At 46.1% G+C, this 24,250-nt stretch overlaps 1 protein-coding gene across 3 annotated transcripts in view; it reads left to right on the plus strand.

Moving 5' to 3' along the window:
* LOC123994574 (cyclin-dependent kinase 17) overlaps positions 1-24,207 on the plus strand; it is a 41,210-nt gene extending 17,003 nt beyond the window's left edge. The window contains exons 1-17 of one of the 3 annotated variants that reach the window (XR_006831670.1): positions 11,478-11,496; positions 11,775-11,936; positions 12,770-12,934; positions 15,030-15,163; positions 17,246-17,371; positions 17,577-17,633; positions 17,740-17,854; positions 18,269-18,363; positions 18,514-18,576; positions 18,694-18,938; positions 21,408-21,505; positions 21,731-21,836; positions 22,066-22,108; positions 22,283-22,373; positions 22,459-22,536; positions 22,632-22,806; positions 23,125-24,207. Coding sequence is in view for 2 of the 3 variants with exons in the window: in XM_046297327.1 (XP_046153283.1) it covers positions 11,810-11,936; positions 12,770-12,934; positions 15,030-15,163; positions 17,246-17,371; positions 17,577-17,633; positions 17,740-17,854; positions 18,269-18,363; positions 18,514-18,576; positions 18,694-18,938; positions 21,408-21,505; positions 21,731-21,836; positions 22,066-22,108; positions 22,283-22,373; positions 22,459-22,536; positions 22,632-22,669 (1,581 nt within the window). In the remaining variant the exon portion in view is untranslated. Of the gene's footprint in view, positions 1-11,477; positions 11,497-11,774; positions 11,937-12,769; positions 12,935-15,029; positions 15,164-17,245; positions 17,372-17,576; positions 17,634-17,739; positions 17,855-18,268; positions 18,364-18,513; positions 18,577-18,693; positions 18,939-21,407; positions 21,506-21,730; positions 21,837-22,065; positions 22,109-22,282; positions 22,374-22,458; positions 22,537-22,631 lie in introns of those variants that run through there. The other 2 variants (XM_046297326.1, XM_046297327.1) reach the window with 2 other exon arrangements.
* The last annotated feature ends 43 nt before the right edge of the window (positions 24,208-24,250 follow it).

Here is a 24,250-nt window from a genome sequence, read left to right on the forward strand (position 1 = left end):
AATAAATAGTCCATGGTGGCGAAGTAATAACAATATAGCAATTAAACACTGGAATGGTAGATGTGCAGAAGATGAATGTGCAAGTAGAGATACTGGGGTGCAAAGAAGCAAGATAAATAAATAAATACTGTATGGGGATGAGGTAGGTAGATAGATGGGCTATGTACAGGTGCAGTGATCTGTGAGCTGCTTTGACAGCTGGTGCTTAAAGCTAGTGAGGGAGATATGAGTCTCCAGCTTCAGGGATTTTTGCAGTTTGTTCCAGTCATTGGCAGCAGAGAACTGGAAGGAAAGACAATCAAAGGAGGAATTGGCTTTGGGGGTGACCAGTGAGATATACCTACTGGAGTGCGTGCTACGAGTGGATGCTGCTATGGTGACCAGTGAGCTGAGATAAGGTGGGGCTTTACCTAGCAGAGACTTGTAGATAACCTGTAGCCCGTGGGTTTGGCGACGCGTATGAAGCGAGGGCCAATGAACGAGAGCGTACAGGTCGCAATAGTGGGTAGTGTATGGGGTTTTGGTGACAAAACGGATGGCACTGTGATAGACTGCATCCAGTTTGTTGAGTAGAGTTGGAGGCTATTTTATAGATGACATCACCGAAGTCGAGGATCGGTAGGATGGTCAGTTTTACGATGGTATGTTTGGCAGCATGAGTGAAGGATGCTTTGTTGCGATATAGGAAGCCAATTCTAGATTTAATTTTGGATTGGAGATGCTTAATAAGAGTCTGGAAGGAGAGTTTACAGTCTAACCAGACACCTAGGTATTTGTAGTTGTCCACGTATTCTAAGTCAGAGCCATCCAGAGTAGTGTTGCTGGACAGGCGAGCAGGTGCGGGCAGTGATCGGTTGAATAGCATGCATTTAGTTTTCCCTGCGTTTAAGAGCAGTTGGAGGCCACGGAAGGAGAGTTGTATGGCATTGAAGCTGGTCTGGAGGTTAGTTAACACAGTGTCCAAAGAGGGGCCAGAAGTATACAGAATGGTGTCGTCTGTGTAGAGGTGTACCAGAGAATCACCAGCAGCAAGAGCAACATCATTGATGTATACAGAGAAGAGAGTCGGCCCGAGGGTTGAACCCTGTGGCACCCCAGTAGAGACAGCCAGAGGTCCGGACAACAGGCCCTCCGATTTGGCCAGGTCAATGAATACGGCTGCACAGTAATGTCTCTTATCGATGGCGGTTATGATGTCGTTTAGAACCTTGAGCGTGGCTGAGGTGCACCCATGACCAGCTCTGAAACCAGATTGCATAGCGGAGAAGGTACGGTGGGATTCGAAATGGTCGGTAATCTGTTTTTAACTTAGCTTTCAGAGACCTTAGAAAGACAGGGTAGGATAGATATAGGTCTGTAGCAGTTTGGGTCTAGAGTGTCACCCCCTTTGAAGAGGGGGATGACCGCGGCAGCTTTCCAATCTTTAGGAATCTCAGACGATATGAAAGAGAGGTTGAACAGGCTAGTAATAGGAATTGCAACAATTTCATCAGGTTGTCTAGCCCGGCTGATTTGTAGGGGTCCAGATTTTGCAGCTCTTTCAGAACATCAGCTATCTGGATTTGGGTAAAGGAGAAATGGTGGGGGATTTGGCGGGTTGCTGTGGAGGGTGCCGGGCAGTTGACCGGGGTAGGGGTAGCCAGGTGGAAAGCATGGCCAGCCGTAGAGAAATACTTACTGAAATTCTCAATTATAGTGGATTTATTGGTGGTAACAGTGTTTCCTAGCCTCAGAGCAGTGGGCAGCTGGGAGGTGGTGCTCTTATTCTCCATGGTCTTTACAGTGTCCCAGAACTTTTTTGAGTTTGCTACAGGATGCAAATTTCTGTTTGAAAAAAGCTAGCCTTCGCTTTCCTAACTGCCTGTATATTTGTTCCTAACTTCCCTGAAAAGTTGCATATCACGGGGGCTATTCGATGCTAATGCAGAACGCCACAGGATGTTTTTGTGCTGGTCAAGGGCAGACAGGTCTGGAGTGAACCAAGGACTATATCTATTCCTAGTTCTACATTTTTTTGAATGGGGCATGCTTATTTAAGATGTTGAGGAAGGCACTTTTAAAGAAGTGTGTGTGGGGACCACGAGTGTGGCTGATAAGATAAATGGAGAATGTTCTGTTGGAAAATCATATTAGTGAACTCAGAACACACTCTTCCCCCCTCCTGCTTTCTCTGTTTTCTCTCTCTCCTGCTCTCTCTGTTTTTACCTCCATCTCAATTGAATTTAAGGGCTTTGTTGGTATGGGAAACATATGTTTACATTGCCAAAGCAAGTGAAGTAAATAATTAACAAAAGTTAAATAAACAATACAAATTAACAGTAAACATTACACTCAAAAAAGTTCCAAAAGAGTAAAGACATTTCAAATGTCATATTATGTGCAAATAGTTAAAGTAGAAAAGGAAAAAAAACATAAATATGGGTTGTATTTACAATGGTGTTTGTTCTTCACTGGTTGCTCTTTTTTTTGTGGCAACAGGTCACACATCTTGCTGTTGTATTTCACCCATTAGATATGGGAGTCTGTGTAATCTGAGAGAAATATGTCTCTATGGTCATACATTTGGCAGGTTAGGAAGTGCAGCTCAGTTACCACCTCATTTTGTGGGCAGTGTGCACATAGCCTGTCTTCTCTTAAGAGCCAGGTCTGCCTACGGTGGCCTTTCTTAATAGCAAGGCTATGCTCACTGAGTCCTTAAGTTTGGGTCAGTCACAGTGGTCAGGTATTCTGCCACTGTACTCTCAGTTTAGGGCCAAGTAGCATTCTAGTTTGCTCAGCTTTTTTGTTAATTATTTCCCCCTTCTCTCTCCCCCTCCTAATCACTCTGTTTTACCTCGCTCGCTCGCTCTCTCCTGCTCTCGCTCGCTCTCTCCTGCTCTCGCTCTCTCTCTCCTGCTCTCTCTCTCCTGCTCTCTCTCTCTCCTGCTCTCTCTCTCTCTCTCTCCTGCTCTCTCTCTCTCTCTCCTGCTCTCTCTCTCCTGCTCTCTCTGTTTTTATCTCACTCTCGTCTTTTCTTTTTTTCTCTCACTCCATCTCCCCTGACTCTCTTTACAGCAGGTTTGTTGTGCTTAAACAAATGAAGACACCTACAGACACATTCTCACACACACACACACATGTTTATTTTACTATCCTTGTGAAGACCACCAAACGGTTGATTGCCATCCAAAATCCTATTTTCCCTAACCTTAACTCTACACCTAATCCTTAACCCCTAACGTAACCCTAATTGTAAACCTAACCCTTAAGCCTAAAATAAGCTTTTTCCTTATGGGGATAGGTGGAATGTCCCCACTTGTCTTCAGGTCCCCACAACGATAGTAAAACTAAAAACACACACGTATGCTCACACACGCTCCCCTCCTTCATTAACTATGTTTGTTTTAATGAGATCAACTCCAGCCGAGATGAGAAGCGAACCAGGTCATACCCGTGCAACACACACGCGCACACACACGCTTAAACCTGACATCAAAGCGTCCCTGCCTTCACCCTGCCTGATACATGGTGGGTGTTAGGGCATGTGAAGGGTGGGGAGACTAATCCCCTAACACACACAGTGTTTCATAGATTTTCATTGGTAGATTAGTGGTTGACTGGCGAGGGGGGATGTGCTGCTGTATGTGTTTTTATATGCGTTGGCCTGGGGCATATTTGAGGGCACAGATAGAAATGTCATGTATGGAGCTGATGTGATTCCTCACTCTTCATGACAGAGAGACATGTCTGTTCTACACTATATATTTGTATCTGATCGTTCTTTGACGTTGTGCCCTATTGACCGGCACCTCCAAGCCTGGAGGTAATTTGAGTTTACACTCAGTATGTCCAGCCTAATCCTGTATGCGCACTGGGGAGCGGTGTGTGTGTGTGTGGGTATTTCTGTGTTAGGATCGGGGTTGGGTACACTGCAGCCACAGATCCACACAGTCATTGATTTGAATGATTCCTGCAATGCACACACATGCCATCAGGAATGACAGAGAAGGATGGTGTGTGCGTGCGTGTGTGTGTGTGCGTGTGTGCGTTTAGACAGATGGTGTCTCAAGTCTACAGTCGTGGCCAAAAGTTTTGAGAACGATATATTAATTTCCACAAAGTTTGCTGCTTCAGTGTCTTTAGATATTTTTGACAGATGTGACTATGGAATACTGAAGTATAATTACAAGCATTTCATAAGTGCCAAAGGCTTTTATTGACAATTACATGAAGTTGATGCAAAGAGTCAGTATTTGCGGTGTTGACCCTTTTTGTTTTCTGCAATCCGCCCTGGCATGCTGTCAATTAACTTCTGGGCCACATCCTGACTGATGGCAGCCCATTCTTGCATAATAAATGCTTGGAGTTTGTCAGAATTTGTGGGTTTTTGTTTGTCCACCCGCCTCTTGATGATTGACCACAAGTTCTCAATGGGATTAAGGTCTGGGAGTTTCCTGGCCATGGACCCAAAATATCGATGTTTTGTTCCCTGAGCCATTTAGTTATTACTTTTGTCTTATGGAAAGGTGCTCCATCATGCTGGAAAAGGCATTGTTTGTCACCAAACTGTTCCTGGATGGTTGGGAGAAGTTGCTCTCAGAGGATGTGTTGGTACCATTCTTTATTAATGGCTGTGTTCTTAGGCAAAATTGTGAGTGAGCCCACTCCCATGGCTGAGAAACAACCCCACACATGAATGGTCTGATGGTAGCGCTCACCTTGTCTTCTCTGGACAAGCTTTTTTCCGGGTGCCCCAAACAATCGTAAAGGGGATTCATCAGAGAAAATGACTTTACCCCAGTCCTCAGCAGTCCAATCCCTGTACCTTTTGCAGAATATCAGTCTGTCCCTGATTTTTTTTTCCTGGAAAGTAGTGGCTTCTTGCTGCCCTTCTTGACACCAGGCCTTCCTCTTTTTCCAAAAGTCTTTGCCTCACTGTGCATGCAGTTGCACTCAAACCTGACTGCTGCCATTCCTGAGCAAGCTCTGTACTGGTGGTGCCCCGATCCCGCAGCTGAATCAACTTTAGGAGACAGTCCTGGCACTTGCTGGACTTTCTTGGGCGCCCTGAAGCCTTCACAACAATTTAACCGCTCTCCTTGAAGTTCTTGATGATCCGATAAATGGTTGATTTAGGTGCAATCTTACAGGCAGCAATATCCTTGCCTGTGAAGCCCTTTTTGTGCAAAGCAATGATGACGGCACGTGTTTCCTTGCAGGTAACCATGGTTGACAGAGAAAGAACAATGATTCCAAACACCACCCTCCTTTTGAAGCTTCCAGTCTGTTATTCAAACTCAATCAGCATGACAGAGTGATCTCCAGCATTATCCTCGTCAACACTCACACCTGTGTTAATGAGAGAATCACTGACATGATGTCAGCTGGTCCTTTTGTAGCAGGGCTGAAATACAGTGGAAATGTGTTTTGGGGTTTCAGTTCATTTGCATGGCAAAGAGGGACTTTGCAATTAATCTGATCACTCTTCATAACATTCTGGGGTGTATGCAAATTGCCATTATACAAACGGAGGCAGCAGACTTTGTGAAAATTAATATTTGTGTCATTCTCAAAACTTTTGGACACTACTGTATACAGTTGAGCTAATGATCTCAGAGGGAGTGAAAGAGAAATGTGACCTAAAGTATGTGGACACCTGCTCATCGAACATCTCATTCCAAAATCCTGGGCATTAATATGGAGTTGGTTCCCCCATTTGCTGCTGTCACAGCGTCCACTTCTGGAAAGGCTTTCCGCTAAGAGTTGTAACATTGCTGCTGGGACTTGTTCCAATCAGCCATGATCATTAGTGAGGGTGGGAATTGATATTGGGCGATTAGGCCTGACTAACAGTCACTTCAGCACCTCGGCGGTCCCGTTCTGTGAGCTTGTGTGGCCTACCACTTCGTGACTGAGCCGTTGTTGCTCCTAGATATTTCCACTTCACAATAACAGCACTTACAGTTGACCAAGGCATCTCTAGCAAGTCATACATTTGACGAACGGACTTGTTGGAAAGGTGACATCCTATGACTGCCAATGTTTGTCTACGGAGATTGCATGGCTGTGTGCTTTATTATATACACCTGTTAGCAACGGGTGTGGCTGAAATTGCCGAATCCACTCATTTGAAGGGGTGTCTACATACTTTTGTAAAAATAGGGGAGATGGGTGGAGAGATGGATAGTTAGATAATCTTGGTCCTCTTCTTGTGTGTCTGTCTGTCTGATGTGAGGTTAGTGCTGTGTTAGGATGTTTTCTTCATGTAGTGGCTAACTGTATCCCATGTGTGGGAGAGAGAGAGAGACACACACACACCGCAACCTTCACTGCTAGCTGGCAGTGTGTTTTCACTGTGTCCAGTATGGGATGGTGTGAGGGAGTTAGAAGGGTGGGTCCCGCTCGTCCGAGGGGTGTCACCGCGGCAACACAATGGGCAGGAAAACTGGCCTGGGGCAGAGAGAGCAAGGTGTTTCCTATGACCTGGCTTACTGCTGTGTCAGCATGCACACACACATGCTGATACACATAAACACACACACTGATACCCAAACCATACACTGATACATACACACATACTGTATTCTACATTTATGTATATTTACCATACACACACAAATCATACACTAACATATCCACACAACACATAATTAATTGGTACTTACACACATACAGTGGATCCTACATGGATGGATGCACATAAAACACAGCCATACCATCGGACCAGGCAGGTATTTGTGTTGCTATGGAATGTGACCAGTTCTCACAGTCTGTGGCCTTTTCACCTCCCATAACACTCAGCCAACCAGCCTGCCTCGGCCAATCACTGCAGCCGCTGGACTAGGTCTGTCACTGCAGCCCACCAATCACACAACAAGACACAACCACATGACGACCACTGCTGTTACTTAGGGTGTGGCCAATCTGAGGACACTGATGGTGAGGTCAGTGTGTGTGTGTTTTAAGTGTGTGTATGACTGCTATTCCTATATGTAGCTGGTTCTGTGGATTTGAAGCTCATCTCTGTATTGCACCTCTCATTATGTCATTTTAGCCACAGTAGATGGCCTTGATAAATTATGCATGAGTGTCTGCACGTGTGTGTGCTAATGCATTTTGCTTGCAATTAAGGAAAGCAGTATCATGTTTGGATGTTAAATTCATGTTTAATTCGTGCTTTATGAAGGCCCTAGCTGAGTGCTGAGGAGAGGTGTGGTGACTGCAGTATTCATCTACTCATCATAAATACTAGATTAAAAGGAGGCGTAGTTTATTTATGAAGGGTGCTATTGTAGCACACCCATGTGTTCTCGGCCTCTACATACTCTTGCAGCTTAAGGTTTGGGCTTCTCACTGTCTTATGTGTGTTCATGTGTTGGTAGCATGTACAATATCAGTCCATACTGGAGTAATAACATAGTCACTCCAACCCAGCTGTACCAATATTAAGATAAGGAAGCTAGCATGTTGCTATGTAAGCAACATTTGAGAGAGTTCTCAACTATATTATTCGTAGCCGTCTATTTTCCAACACAGAACAAAGCTGGCACTAAGACCGCTCTCAAGGCCATAAGTAAAGAAGAAAATGCTCACCCAGAAGCGGCGCACCTAGTGGCTGGGGACTTTAATGCAGGCAAACTTAAATCAGTTTTACCACATTTTTACCAGCATGTCACATGTGCAACCAGAGAAGAAAACAATCCTAGACCACCTTTTCACCACACATAGAGAAGCAGCAGTGTACAAAATGGAGGGGGGGGGGGGTTGTCAATGTAAATTGTCCGGTGGCGATTTTATTAATTGTTCAGCAGTCTTACGGCTTGGGGGTTAGAAGCTGTTGAGGAGCCTTTTGTCCTCGACTTGGTGCTCTGGTACCGCTTGCCATGCGGGAGCAGTGAAAGCAGTCTCTAACATGGGTGACTGGAGTCTCTGACAATTTTATGGGCTTTACTCTGACAACGCCTATTATATAGGTCCTGGATGGCAGGAAGCTTGGCCCCAGTGATGTACTGGGCCGTTCACACTACCTTCTGTAGCATCTTACGGTCAGATGCCAAGGAGTTAGCATACCAGGTGGTGATTCAACCGGTCAGGATGCTTTTGATGTTGCAGCTGTAGAACTTTTTGAGGATCTGACGAGCCATGCCAAATCTTTTCAGCCTCCTGAGGGGGAAAAGGTTTTGTCGTGCCCTCTTCACGACTGTCTTTGTATGTTTAGACAATGATAGTTCGTTGGTGATGTGGACACCAAGGAACTTGAAATTCTCGACCCGCTCCACATCAGCCCCGTCGATGTTAATGGGGGCCTGTTCGGCTCACCTTTTCCTGTAGTCCACAATCAGCTCCTTTGTCTTGCTCACATCGAGGGAGAGATTGTTGTCCTGGCACCACACTGACAGTTCTCTGACTACCTCCCTATAGGCCGTCCGTCTCATTGTTGTCTGTGATCAGCCTACCACTGTTGTGTCGTCAGCAAACTTAATGATGGTGTTGGAATTGTGTTTGGCACGCAGTCATGGGTGAACAGGGAATACAGGAGTGGACTAAGTACAAGACACTTCATGGTTACCGACGTGAGTGCCACGGGGCTGTAATCATTTAGGGAGGTCCGCGCATGATTTGAGTACACGTCCGGGTAATCCGTCTGGCCCAGCGGCTTTGTCAATGTTGACCTAATTAAAGCTTTTGTTCACATCGGCTACCGAGAGTGTTATCACACAGTCATCCAGAACAGCTGGTGCTCTTGTGCATGTTTCAGTGTTGCTTACCTCGAAGTGAGCTTGCAAGGCATTTAGCTTGTTTGGTAGGCTCACATCACATAGCAGCTCGCGTATGGGTTTCCCTTTGTAGTCTGTAATAGTTTTCAAGCCCTGCCACATCCGACGAGCATCAGAGCCGGTGTAGTAGGATTCAATCTTAATCCCGTATTGACACGTTGCTTGTTTGATGGTTCCTCTGAGGGCATAGCGGGATTTCTTATAAACGTTCGGATTCGTCACCCGCTCCTTGAAAGCGGCAGCTCTAGCCTTTAGCTCGATGCGGATGTTGCCTGTAATCCAATCCATTGGGATATGTATGTACAGACACTGTGGAGACGACGTCATCGATGCACTTATAGATGAAGTCTATGACTGAGGTGGTGTATTCCTCAATGCCATTGGTTGAATCCTGGAACATATTCCAGTCTGTGCTAGCAAAACAGTCCTGTAGCTTAGCATCCGCGTCATCTGACCACTTCCGTATTGAACGAGTCACTGGTACCACCTGCTTTAGTTTTTGTTTGCAAGCAGGAATCAGGAGGATAGAATTGTGGTGAGATTTGCCAAATGGAGGGTGGCAGAGAGCCTTGTATGCATCTCTATGTGTGGTGTAAAGGTGGTCTAGGATTTTTTTTTCTCTGGTTGCACATGTGACATGCTGGTAAAAATGAGGTAAAACTGATTTAAGTTTGCCTGCATTAACGTCCCCGGCCACTTGGAGCGCCGCTTTTGGGTGAGCATTTTCTTGTTTGCTTATGGCCTTATAGAGTTGGTTGAGAGAGGTCTTAATGCCAGCTTCGCTTTCTGGTGGTAAATAGATGGCTACAAATAATACAGATGAGAACTCTCTTGGTAGATAGTGTGGTCGACAACTTATCATAAGGTACTCTACCTCAGGCGAGCAATACCTCGAGACTTCTTTAATATTAGACATCGCGCACCAGCTGTTATTGACAAATAGACACACACCCCCACCCCTGGTTTTACCAGAGGTAGCGTCTCTGTTCTTCCGGTGAATGGAAAATCCCTGCCAGCTCTACAGTGAGGGGGAAAAGTATTTGATCCCCTGCAGATTTTGTACATTTGCCCACTGACAAATAAATGATCGGTCTATAATTTTGATGGTAGGTTTATTTAAACAGTGAGAGACAGAACAAAATCCAGAAAAACGCATGTAAAAAAATATATATAAATTGATTTGCATTTTAATGAGGGAAATAAGTATTTTACCCCCTCTCAATCAGAAAGATTTCTGGCTCCCAGATATATACAAGATGTATAAAAGACACATGTCCACAGAAGCAATCAATCAGATTCCAAACTCTCCACCATGGCCAGGACCAAAGAGTTCTCCGAGGATGTCAGGGACAAGATTGTAGACCTACACAAGGCTGGAATGGGCTACAAGACCATCGCCAAGAAGCTTGGTGAGAAGGTGACAACAGTTAGTGCAATTATTCGCAAATGGAAGAAACACAAAATAACTATCAAGCTCCCTCGACCTGGGGCTCCATGCAAGATCTCACCTCGTGGAGTTGCAATGATCATGAGAACGGTGAGGAATCAGCCCAGAACTACACTGGAGGATCTTGTCAATGATCTCAAGGCAGCTTGGACCATAGTCACCAAGAAAACAATTGGTAACACACTACGCCGTGAAGGACTGAAATCCTGCAGCGCCCGCAAGGTCCCCCTGCTCAAGAAAGCACATATACATGCCCATCTGAAGTTTGCCAATGAACATCTGAATGATTCAGAGGACAACTGGGTGAAAGTGTTGTGGTCAGATGAGACCAAAATGGAGCTCTTTGGCATCAACTCAACTCGCTGTGTTTGGAGGAGGAGGAATGCTGCCTATGACCCCAAGAACACCATCCCCACCGTCAAACATTGAGGCGGAAACATTATACTTTGGGGGTGTTTTTCTGCTAAAGGGACAGGACAACTTCACCGTATCAAAGGGACGATGGACAGGGTCATGTACCGTCAAATCTTGGGTGAGAACCTCCTTCCCTCAGCCAGGGCATTGAAAATGGGTCGAGGATGGGTATTCCAGCATGACAATGACCCAAAACACACGGCCAAGGCAACAAAGGAGTGGCTCAAGAAGAAGCACATTAAGGTCCTGGAGTGGCCTAGCCAGTCTCCAGACCTTAATCCCATAGATAATCTGTGGAGGGAACTGAAGGTTCGAGTTGCCAAATGTCAGCCTCAAAACCTTAATGACTTGGAGAAGATCTGCAAAGAGGAGTGGGACAAAATCCCTCCTGAGATGTGTGCAAACCTGGTGGCCAACTACAAGAAATGTCTGACCTCTGTGATTGCCAACAATGGTTTTGCCACCAACTACTATGTCATGTTTTGCAGAGGGGTCAAATACGTATTTCCCGCATTAAAATGCAAATCAATCGATAACATTTTTGACATGCGTTTTTCTGGATTTTTTTTGTTATTCTGTCTCACTGTTCAAATAAACCTACCATTCAAATTATAGACAGATGATTTCTTTGTCGGTGGGCGACTGTACAAAATCAGCAGGGGATCAAATACTTTCCCCCCTCACTGTATAGTGTCAGTTCCTTCGTTCAGCCACGTCTATGTGAAACATGAGATGTTACTTTTTAATGTCCCGTTGGTAGGATGGACGGCATTGGGAGTTTACTCGCTCGCCTCCGACTTTTCAGAAGGATCCCCGATATGCGTCTCCTTTTCCGCTGTCTTCTCTTCACACAAAACAAAACGTTTATTCCAGTCCGCGGTGAGTAATCGCTTTTCTGATGTCCAGACGTTATTTTAGGACATAAGAAACGATAGCAGCAACATTATGTACACAATAAGTAAATAATAAAAAATACATTTAAATCACAATTGGTTGGGAGAGTGTAAAACGTCAGCTATGTTCTTCAGCTCCATCTTTTCATATCGAGACAATTACAAGTTACTTGTTTATATGCCTTGCCACCAAATACGTGTGTGTATGTGTGTGTGTGTGTGTGTGTGGGTCCAGTGCTGACCTTTGCCATCTGTGCCCTACAGGCCCTACCAGCCCAGCCAACCCTGAGGAGTGTGTGATGGAGAAGATGAAGAGGTTTAAGCGGCGTCTGTCTCTAACGCTGCGCTCCAGCCACACCATAGACGAGTCTCTGTCTGAACTGGCCGAGCAGATGACCATCGAGGACGGCGGCAACAAGGACAGCGGTCTGTGTGTGTGTGTGTGTGTGTGTGTGTGTGTGTGTGTGTGTGTGTGTGTGTGTGTGTGTGTGTGTGTGTGTGTGAGAGTATTAGATATTCTATTAGTAAACAAACAGAGCACACACACACACACACGTCTACTGTGCTCTGTGTAAGTCCCAGTGATAAGAGACTGATGATGTTACTATTCTGAAGTGAGTCTTGACTGAATGCCAGTAGAGAAGGATACAGCCAGCCAGTGGACACACACACAAGGGCCCTTTGGTCACCCCGAGGATACAGTTGAAATTGTAGCTGGCAGCCAATGGTATGCTTTCTTTCCATCTGAAGTGATTAGAGTGAGACTGAGGGAACGGGGTGAGAGACATCGAGAGGGGAAATTGACACACAGGGAGAGCGAGCAGCAGTGTGAATGATCGTGTCCTAGAGAGTAGCTCTTTATGTCCTTATGTAACAACAGAAGCAGCCTGGTGAGATGAAACGCCTACTGGGACACACACACACACAACGCAGGGGGACGGCAGGTGACGCTGCCACAATGTTTGCGGAGAAGACATCACACAGAAAAGGAAAACACTTTCACAAACATACTGCAACATCCCAAAATGTCTGAAGCTAACATCCTCTGGCCTACTTTAGGTTGCATAAGTGTTCTTTTCTGCTGTTTTTATATAAAACAAGGAAGCACTCTGTTTACTGAATTGTGCTCAACAGAAGACCGAACAGTACATGAACTACTTGTACAAATGACTGATTGATTCATTGGTAGATTGCGTGATGAATCGGATGGATGGATAGATAGATGGGCAGATTGATTGACATATTGTTTCTCCTTGCAGAGCCGATCGTGCGTAATGGGCGACCGCCCTCCTCCCACAGCATGCACTCGTTCCTGCACCAGTACACCGGCTCCTTCAAGAAGCCCCCCCTCCGCAGGCCACACAGTGTCATCGGAGGAAGCCTGGGCTCCTTCATGACCTTCCCCAGCAACGGCAGCCGCCTCGGTGAGTTACACAGAGAGCGAAACAAACAGACTCGGAGATGCACAAGCACGTATACACTAACGGCACACATGCTTGCACAAACACTCATATGCACGCGTGCATATGTCATACACACACAGTCATTCAAACATGTAGCCATATTTACTAATGACACACCCACTAGCAGCACCACAATAAGCAACCTGTTCTCCTTCATGGTCATGCCACACGGTCGTCACCCGGCTGCCAAGGTGAGTTGCCGTGGAGATGGGCATACTTGTGCCTGTGCACCAGGAAGTGACAGAGAAAGAGCAGATGGCGACAGAGGACAAACAGGAAGTTAGTCATAGCCCCTGAGAGTTCCATCCTGACATGGTCATGGTGTGACTTTTCATCACACACAACACCAGACTCGTCTGTCTCTCCATCTTTATCTCCAATCTTCCTCTCAATTATGTGTTTTTGCATGAGTCAACTGTTCTCATTCTACACTGTGTGCTTGTGCGGGTGTATATTTGCATCTAAAAGTTTGATGTTTGTGTGATTTCATACATTTGTGTGTGTCTGCGGACAAATGTTTTCCCTGCATTTTCTCTGAGCCATCACCATGACGATAGCTGTTCTCTGGTCTCCAGGGTGAGCCAATTATTTTAGTCTGCGGTCTTGTCTATAAGTTGTCATGAGGAGCGACACCTCAGACTGAACTGTGTCCCAGTTAGTTACATGGGTTTGGGGATATTGGGGGGGAACAGACAATCAGGCATGTCTATCTGGGACAAGATGGAACTAGATAAGTACACACTGTCATGTACCGGTTTACCTCAAAGAACAGAGGGAGAGAGGGAGAAATAGGGCCAAAGAGTTTGGAGTTGGAATGAAAGGAGGGGTATTTGGTAGGCAGAGAAGGAGATAGACGGCTGGAGAGAGAAGCAGAAAGGAGGGAGATGACAGTAGTGCGGTGTGCCGGATGATATGGGATGGTATGACGACAGGCTGCTGGGTTGGAGGTGTTGACAGAGAGAATATGTGCCACACTCAGATACAGCTACTCATTAGCACACTGTGTGTGTGTGTGTTCATTAGTCCCCCCCCCCCCCCACACACACTACACACCATGTTCTTGACCAGAGGCTGTAGTTTTTTATGTCCTAGAGGAAGCAGAGTTGGTTAGTGTTTCATCTTTGGCCTATGGGGTGAGAGGGGGGGGGGGGGGGTAATGAAAGAAGGGAACTTGAGAGAGAAGGAGAGGTTGTAGGATCAGGACCAGGCCATAAACTGTAACAGTTGACAGAATGAGATAAAGCACTCCTCTCTCTGTCTCTAACTTATTCTCTCATATTCTTAGACTCAGACTCAGTAGCCTCGGTTTTTCTAATGACTGCCTTGCCTGGCTCACCAATTACTTTGCAGACAGAGTTCAGGGTGTCAAATCGGAGGGCATGTTGTCCGGTCCTCTGGCAGTCTCTATGGGGGTGCCACAGGGTTCAATTCTCGGGCCGACTCTTTTCTCTGTATATATCAATGATGTTGCTCTTGCTGCGGGCGATTCCCTGATTCACCTCTATGCAGACGACAGACACCATTCTGTAAATAGCCCACCCAATTTACCTACCTCATCCCCATACTGTTTTTATTTATTTACTTTTCTGCTCTTTTGCACACCAGTATATCTTCCTGCACATGACCATCTGATCATTTATCACTCCAGTGTTAATCTGCTAAATTGTAATTATTCGCCAACCTCCTCATGCCTTTTGCACACAATGTATATAGACTCTTTTTTTTCTACTGTGTTATTGACTTGTTTATTGTTTACTCCATGTGTAACTCTGTGTTGTCTGTTCACACTGCTATACTTTATCTTGGCCAGGTCGCAGTTTTAAATGAGAACTTGTTCTCAACTAGTCTACCTGGTTAAATAAAGGTGAAATAAATCAAATAAAAAAACAGCAGACTACTGACTCAGTTTGACACAAGCTATAGCAAATCCATGCCATGTTTATCTCATAGAAGATCACGAGTGTCATTTGCCAGGCAAAATGTTGAAATTGAGCAAGTTCAGCTTCTAAACTGTAACTCTTTCTCCTCTTCCTCCTCTTCCTCTCCTCCTCCCAAGACATCGTCCATGAGAACCTGAAGATGGGCTCAGACGGGGAGAGTGACCAGGCGTCTGGGACGTCGTCGGACGAGGTGCAGTCGCCCACCGGGGTGTGTCTGAGGAACAGGGTGCAACGGCGCATCTCCATGGAGGTACACCCTCCCACCACCAACCCCTGTCTCTACAGAAGGGAACTACACCTCTCCCGGCTCCCCATCTCGGTCTTCCCCTCAGCTCTTTCTCTGTTGGTGTGGTGGGGAGGAGAGATAAGCAGGGAACACTTTTAAGAGGCTTTCACTGTCTGACTGAATACTGATATGAAACCTGTACCAGTGAGGAAGAGGGTAGAGCGATGGGGGGAGAGATAGGGAGGGAAAGGGAGGTAGTGAGATAGAGAAAGGAAGACGGAGATGGAGAAAGATGAGGGTTGATGGCAGGCAGGGTGGAAAGTATGAGCTGGTTCAGGCCACAAACAGACGACTGACTAATGGAATGTTGTCATGTGACAGTAATCTGCGGCACGCTTGGCCTCTGACTGCTGACATTCCAGACGATCCCCTGCCACATAGCTGGTCAACAATCCTGAGAGTAACCTGGGATGGAGAGACTGCTTCACATAGCTCAGTGAGAACCTGCGGTTTAAAGAGGGACTGTCTTTAAAAAGATACGAACCCGCTGAAAACGTACTGATGTAGCATCAGTATGAATTCGAAACGGTTATTATAGTGTCAGAATTTACTACGAAGTGTAAATAGGATAATTTTGGTCATAAAGTTAGTCTCATCCGTGCTTCACAACGGGTAAATGAAGGTTGAGTTTTAATTGAACGATGTCCATTTGCCCACTAACATGGGGTGAACAGCTGCGGTGATCGCTCTCTATCCACTCGCATAAACAGTGACAGACCTGCCCAGCAGCTCCGGCGTTGTTTACGTAAGACAGTGCATCGCGCACTTTTTTACTTGAAAAATACTGCACCAAACACTTTGGTTAGATGTAAATTTGTGTAACTAAAACATCCTCTGCAACAACTTTAATCATAATTAATTACAGATTTATTGATTCATCTTCGATTAATTTTGGGGATTTTGAGGAAGTTAATTCCACGTCTAAAATGTCTCATGGGGGACCAACACCTCCAATACTGAAATCTTGTTTTTCTAATAAGCAACAGAAAACACACGTGCCAATCGGCGTATGTTCAGTCGCTCTTTAAGCCTGGGGATGTTTTTCCTTTCGTCTCTGTGACTCGTTTTTGCTTTTTCTCTGTATGTGTAAGCGGTGTTCTTTTGCTATTTTCTATGTGAGTGAATGCTGTGAAGTATGATTCAGTTCCTGGTGTCCCATGGACTATGAGAATTTCTACTATATATTTAGTGCAGGGTTCATGCTAGTCTCACTGGTTCTGTTCACGGAGTTCCTATAGAATCACTGGTAGGAATGCTGTTTCCTTAGCCTGGTGACATTCTGCCACCTGGTGGTCAGTCTGGAGAAGTGTAAACAGTACTTGACTATCTGTATATCAGTATTATGGTATTACACACACACGCGGATTTACCTATTTCTCCTTGATGCCAAGTGTTTATTTTAATAGTCTGAGCGGAGGCACAAGAGGTGCTTGACCTTTTTAGATGGGAATCATCAGGTATCTGAATAATCACACACACACACACACAGGTCATCTCGGTTACTACATCTAACCAGATTCACACAAACACTCATGCGGGTACATATCATTCGGCCCATTTTCTCCCCCCTTTGAAGCGGCGTGTTTATGGGGTTAGTTGGCTGTAACAATACACTGATTCATATCACGAGCTATAGCGAGAACATGATGCTCTCTTTCCATCTGTTTCTATGGGGGAGAGGTGGCAGGCGGTACACAAGTGTTGCGTGATATCCATGGTGGGTGTGTGTCATTGGTGCGTGAAGGTGCTTGTTTGCTTATCCATGTTGTTTTTGTCACTCTTGTTTTGTGTTGAGTGTGCGATGCCATGTTTTCTCTTCAATAATGATTTTCATGTATGGATTATTTTTGTATAAGTGCCTCTTCTTCTGTCTCTTTCTGGAGTGAGTGGGAGGCGGGAATAATTTCTAGGACAAAGTGTGTGGTTGTAGTCATGGAGCTTTCTGCTGTCTACATGTCTCACACACAGACAGACGCAGTATTCGATAGGACACATGATATATGTGTATGTTACGCCTCTAACCCAATTGTGTGTGTGTGTGTGTAGGACCTGAACAAGCGTCTGTCTCTGCCTGCTGACATCCGTATCCCTGACGGTTACCTGGAGAAGCTGCAGCTGAGCAGCCCTACCTTCGACCAGCCCCTCAGCCGACTCTCACGCAGGGCCTCACTGGTACGTGTGTGTGAAGGAATATAACATTATTGCCCTACAGTGTTCAGGTACTGCCCTCCTTTCTGGCAACAGGCATGAGGTTGAATTGGACTGTCTCTGTATGTAATTTTGTGTAGTGAATGAAGAAAAAACTGTACAAACGTCATTCAACAAAGAAAAGAAGACAAACAACATGGAAGATGATATCTTTATTTGTGTTTTTCAGTCAGAGATTGGTTTTGGGAAGCTGGAGACCTACATCAAACTGGACAAACTGGGAGAGGTCAGAGAACACACAAACATACTCCTATAAAAATCAGAAAACATGCTTTTCACAAGAAAATTATTTTGTTTTGAATCCGGTCATAACCAGTTAGTTTTTTCTATAGGGGACCTATGCTACAGTATTTAAGGGCCGCAGTAAGCTGACTGACAACCTGGTGGCGCTAAAGGAGATCCGGCTGGAGCACGAAGAGGGAGCACCCTGCACCGCCATCAGAGAAGGTGAGTCTATACCTCTCTGCCTTTCCTCCTCTCTATCACTTTATCCCTGCTTCTCTTCTGCTCTCTCATCCTCCCATTACTGATTTCAATGCTACATTCTATCTTTTATTTTTTATCACTCTTAGCTCTTTCTCATTCACTATTGTTTAAAAAAAAATTTTTTTTTTTAAATGGACCTTTATTTAACTAGGCAAGTCAGTTAAGAACAAATTCTTATTTTCAATGACTGCCTAGGAACAGTGGATTAACTGCCTTGTTCAGGGGCAGAACGAGAGATTTTTACCTTGTCAGCTCGGGGATTCGATCTTGCAACCTTTTGGTTACTAGTCCAACGCTCTAACCACTAGGCTACCTGTCGCCCATTGTTCCTTCTCTTGCTCTCCCTCACCCCTCTCTTTCCTTCCCTCTCTCCAGTGTCGTTACTGAAGGACCTGAAACATGCCAACATCGTGACCTTACATGACATTGTCCACACAGACAAGAGCCTGACGCTGGTCTTCGAGTACCTGGTGAGAATCACTAAATTGCTCACACTTCATGCTGGTCTGTGTAGTCAAATATCTGCCCCAATTAGCTGAGGAGTTTATCGTCTTAAGTAGGCTGTTGTACATGTACTTCCTGTCCTGTCTGACTGACTGCTGTCCTCACTTCCTGTGCAGGATAAAGACCTGAAGCAGTACATGGATGACTGTGGGAACATCATGAGTATGCACAACGTCAAGGTGCGTATGACCAAGACGAATGACCTAGCACTCACTACACTGTACTGTAACTCACTTTAGATAAAAACCCTTGCATAATAGTGGTTAACATTGCACGTGTTGTTTGTGCGGTTCTAGATCTTCTTGTTCCAGATTTTGCGGGGGTTGGCGTACTGCCACAAGCGGAAGGTTCTCCACAGAGACCTAAAGCCCCAGAACCTGCTCATCAACGAGAGAGGGGAACTCAAACTGGCTGACTTCGGTCTGGCGCGGGCTAAGTCTGTCCCCACTAAGACGTACTCCAACGAGGTGGTGACTCTGTGGTACCGGCCACCTGACGTCCTGCTAGGCTCCTCCGAGTACTCCACACAGATTGACATGTGGTAAGAACACTATACCTGACGTGCTGCTAGGCTCCTCCGAGTACTCCACACAGATTGACATGTGGTAAGAACACTATACCTGACGTGCTGCTAGGCTCCTCCGAGTACTCCACACAGATTGACATGTGGTAAGAACACTACACCTGACGTGCTGCTAGGCTCCTCCGAGTACTCCACACAGATTGACATGTGGTAAGAACACTACACCTGACGTGCTGCTAGGCTCCTCCGAGTACTCCACACAGATTGACATGTGGTAAGAACACTATACCTGACGTGCTGCTAGGCTCCTCCGAGTACTCCACACAGATTGACATGTGGTAAGAACACTACACCTGACGTGCTGCTAGGCTCCTCCGAGTACTCCACACAGATTGACATGTGGTAAGAACACTATACCTGACGTGCTGCTAGGCTCCTCCGAGTACTCCACACAGATTGACATGTGGTAAGAACACTACACCTGACGTGCTGCTAGGCTCCTCCGAGTACTCCACACAGATTGACATGTGGTAAGAACACTACACCTGACGTGCTGCTAGGCTCCTCCGAGTACTCCACACAGATTGACATGTGGTAAGAACACTATACCTGACGTGCTGCTAGGCTCCTCCGAGTACTCCACACAGATTGACATGTGGTAAGAACACTACACCTGACGTGCTGCTAGGCTCCTCCGAGTACTCCACACAGATTGACATGTGGTAAGAACACTATACCTGACGTGCTGCTAGGCTCCTCCGAGTACTCCACACAGATTGACATGTGGTAAGAACACTATACCTGACGTGCTGCTAGGCTCCTCCGAGTACTCCACACAGATTGACATGTGGTAAGAACACTATACCTGACGTGCTGCTAGGCTCCTCCGAGTACTCCACACAGATTGACATGTGGTAAGAACACTACACCTGACGTGCTGCTAGGCTCCTCCGAGTACTCCACACAGATTGACATGTGGTAAGAACACTACCCCTGACGTGCTGCTAGGCTCCTCCGAGTACTCCACACAGATTGACATGTGGTAAGAACACTATACCTGACGTGCTGCTAGGCTCCTCCGAGTACTCCACACAGATTGACATGTGGTAAGAACACTATACCTGACGTGCTGCTAGGCTCCTCCGAGTACTCCACACAGATTGACATGTGGTAAGAACACTATACCTGACGTGCTGCTAGGCTCCTCCGAGTACTCCACACAGATTGACATGTGGTAAGAACACTATACCTGACGTGCTGCTAGGCTCCTCCGAGTACTCCACACAGATTGACATGTGGTAAGAACACTATACCTGACGTGCTGCTAGGCTCCTCCGAGTACTCCACACAGATTGACATGTGGTAAGAACACTATACCTGACGTGCTGCTAGGCTCCTCCGAGTACTCCACACAGATTGACATGTGGTAAGAACACTATACCTGACGTGCTGCTAGGCTCAAGGGAGTACTCCACACAGATTGACATGTGGTAAGAACACTATACCTGACGTGCTGCTAGGCTCCTCCGAGTACTCCACAGCCTACTCCACACAGATTGACATGTGGTAAGAACACTATACCTGACGTGCTGCTAGGCTCCTCCGAGTACTCCACACAGATTGACATGTGGTAAGAACACTATACCTGACGTGCTGCTAGGCTCCTCCGAGTACTCCACACAGATTGACATGTGGTAAGAACACTACACCTGACGTGCTGCTAGGCTCCTCCGAGTACTCCACACAGATTGACATGTGGTAAGAACACTATACCTGACGTGCTGCTAGGCTCCTCCGAGTACTCCACACAGATTGACATGTGGTAAGAACACTACATCCTAACAACCTAGGCCAAGGGTAAGCAAATCCTACTCTGGAGGTCCGGAGTACTGTTGTTTGTCTCTTCTGCCTGATAATGAATTGCGCCCACCCAGGTCTAAATCAGTCCCTTATTAGAGAGGAAGAATCAAATAAAAAGCCGTGGCTGGCTTTGAGGTCCAGGTTTTAGGGCCCTATATCCTTACACCCTAGCAACCACAACCACTTCATTCAATGTATTTTACACATATAAACTTTGATTAAGTGCTCTGCGTCCTACCTCCTTCATCCTACTCCCTAGCCTCTATTTTTGTGTGTGTGTGTGAACAAGCTGTGTGTAATTCTCTCTCTCTCTCTCTCTCTCTCTCTCTCTCTCTCTCTCTCTCTCTCTCTCTCTCTCTCTCTCTCTCTCTCTCTCTCTCTCTCTCTCTCTCTCTCTCTCTCTCTCTGTGTGTCTCTCTCTCTCTCTCTCTCTCTCTCTCTCTCTCTCTCTCTCTCTCTCTCTCTCTCTCTCTCTCTCTCTCTCTCTCTCTCTCTCTCTCTCTCTCTCTCTCTCTCTCTCTCTCTCTCTCTCTCTCTCTCTCTCTTCTCTTAAGTGCTCTCTCTCTCCTACCTCCTTCATCCTACTCCCTGTGGTCTCTCTCTCTCTCTCTCTCTGTGTGTGTGTAGGGGTGTGGGGTGTATATTTTATGAGATGGCTGCAGGTCGGCCCCTGTTTCCTGGCTCCACCGTAGAGGACGAGCTCCACCTCATATTCAGACTGCTGGGTGAGGACAGAGTACAGCCTGATTCGGATGTTACAGCCGAACTGACCCACTGACCTAGCGCCACCTAGTGTCTGCTACAGGGACGAACACACTAACACAACCACAGAACTCTCTAAATAAGCAGGAGAGTCCCCAGACATGCTGATGGGGACATTATTTGAGCGTTAACTAAACGTTAATAGAGCGTTATTTGAAGACTGTCCCCTCTCTCTCTTATTTCTCCAGGCACGCCATCAGAGGACAGCTGGCCAGGGATCTCTGGCGTCGAGGAATTCAAATCCTACAACTTCCCCAAATACAAACCTCAGCCGTTCATCAACCATGCGCCCAGGTACCCTGTGTGTGTGCGCGTCCATGAGTGTGTTTGAAGTGCACACGTTTCTGTGTGGGTTTGTGAATGCGTATATGTTAGTGTGTTTAGTCAGTACATGGGGCAGGAAGTCCTGTGGAACTTTAGTAAAGCAACTCTTCGCTTCCTTCCTTCCCATCAGTCACCACCGACTGACATTAAACCCTGTAATTCTCTCTCTCCCTCCTCTCTCTCTCTCTCTCCTTTTTAGGTTGGACACAGAAGGCATTGAGCTGGTGTTATCATTCCTGAAAGTGAGTTTCTCTGGCTACATTTTCCACACACCTACGCAGTTATACGCTGAACCACTGGCATGCAGTACTGATAATGAACAACAGGGGGCACAGTAGTTACTTCTGCCTTACTGATTCGGTTTCAGTTGTTGCTGTAATGTCAGTGTGTTAACTGTTGGTCTCCCTCCTCTCCAGTATGAGTCCAAGAAGAGGATCTCAGCAGATGAAGCTATGAAGCAGGCCTACTTCAAGAGCCTGGGGACACAGGTCCACACACTGCATGAGAGTGAGTCTCTAAACCTGGGGATGGTCTTGTCCTCTGAATGGCCTGGAGATACACTCACACATAATTACAACCCTCTCTCTCTCAGGTATATCAATATTCACTCTGAAGGATATCCAACTGCAGAGAGACCCTGGCTATCGGAACTCCTCACACCTAGAGTCAGGTGTGTAAAACACACACGCACCTCATCTTACCTGGAGCTGTATAACTGTTATGACAGACATGGAACTCTCTTTCTTATCCACTCCATCTCTCCAGGCAACAGCAAGAACAGAAGACAGAGCATGCTCTTCTAGACGTTCTGCTCCCGGGTGGAGCTGGTTCCTGTTGCTATAGTAACCGACTCTTGCTTGGGATGAGAATGAACAGGACAGAGCCCCCTCTCGCATGAGCCCCTCACCCCTGGAGAGACCCCCTCACCCCCATAGAGCGAGTGAGTCTGGAGTTGAGGGAGGGGGAGATGAACTACGTTTATTTATTTGAAGATATGGAAGGGGGGTAGGGGGTATATTTTGCTGCTAAACTACTACTGTCTGTATTTAACACACAGTTTGTGTATACGGTTATGTGAACTCCGACACCATGCACAACCGACCAGTCGCTAAGGTTACTATTGTTATTGATATGAATTATGGTTATTATGATTCCACTGATGATCTCGATGTTGTTTATCATAGCTGTTACCTTTGCTGTTGTGCATGTCGTTGTGTTCAGAGACTGAATGCCTTTTTAGCATTTTTTTTTTCTCAAGTACTTTCTCAAGCTTCCTCTGATGGCAGTGTGACTGAAACGAGACCAGACCAGTGCAGACTGGGAGTGTCTGGTCCTCAACTGGAAATCCTTCTTCTGAACTGAATCATTTCCCGGCCTCCCTCTCATTCTCCTTGACCTAGAACGTTTCAGGAGCCAGACGGGGGTTAGGAAGGGGTCAAAATGGGGTTGCGATGGGGGTCCAGTCGTCAGGAGAGCACAACGACCCTCAGTCTTTTAGCCAACGAATGGGACCACAGCAGAAGGTGGAGTTTGACTCCCCAGGACATTTCCGGTCTCCCTCGCCGCTTATCATGGCAACAGGAAAGCGGCGATTAGGGAGGAGAGAAACACTGAATCGCCGCAGGAAGTCATGTGACCTCCCGAAGGAACCCATCGGTCTCTCCCTCTGTTTCCCCTACCCCCCAGGATGGTCTTTACTTAAGTTATTGTATGCAAGTTCTTAATTTTCTCTTCTTGCCTTTTTGGAGGTCGACAAATACCGTCTGTTTTTGTGCATCATCAATAACTGTAAGCAGTTACTAGTTTTTTGAACGGCTCTCTACTCTGTAGCTGGCCATGGGAGTGGGGATGTACCATGATTTCAGGGCAATACTAGGATGACTGGTGCTTTAAAATGGCTGACTTGATTTGACAGTATTAAGAGGTGTTGTTTTCTATGTTAGACCTTTTGACCTCTCCTTGTGAATACAGTGTCGTGTGGCATGTCAAGGGGCAGCAGCTTCGCCTCTCAAAGGAGAAGAAATACTTGTTGTTTCAGTCTGCATTGGACCACTCGTCTCTCTTTCCAGCGTTTGTACACATTTCAAATTGAAATTTTAAATAGACTTAAGCCGCTGTGTGTGTTTAACTGACAGTGTTGTATATTAATATTGTCATACTGTACTTTTTCAAGTTTAAGAATGACCTGAGCTTACCTGAGCGCGTGCGCGTCTGACATGGAATGCCAGCTGTGGTAACTCAACCTCTCTGGGACACTGACAGTTGGTGGTCCTGTACCTCTTTTTACTGGAACTATTTATTTCTCATAATCACAGTAAAATGTGTCTGTTTGCTAAATATATTTTGTCTTTATTGTGGTTTTCTGGGTGAAATTGCAGTAGCTG

Source organism: Oncorhynchus gorbuscha, linkage group LG14 (genome assembly GCF_021184085.1).
Source record: "Oncorhynchus gorbuscha isolate QuinsamMale2020 ecotype Even-year linkage group LG14, OgorEven_v1.0, whole genome shotgun sequence".
Taxonomy (NCBI): domain Eukaryota; kingdom Metazoa; phylum Chordata; class Actinopteri; order Salmoniformes; family Salmonidae; genus Oncorhynchus; species Oncorhynchus gorbuscha.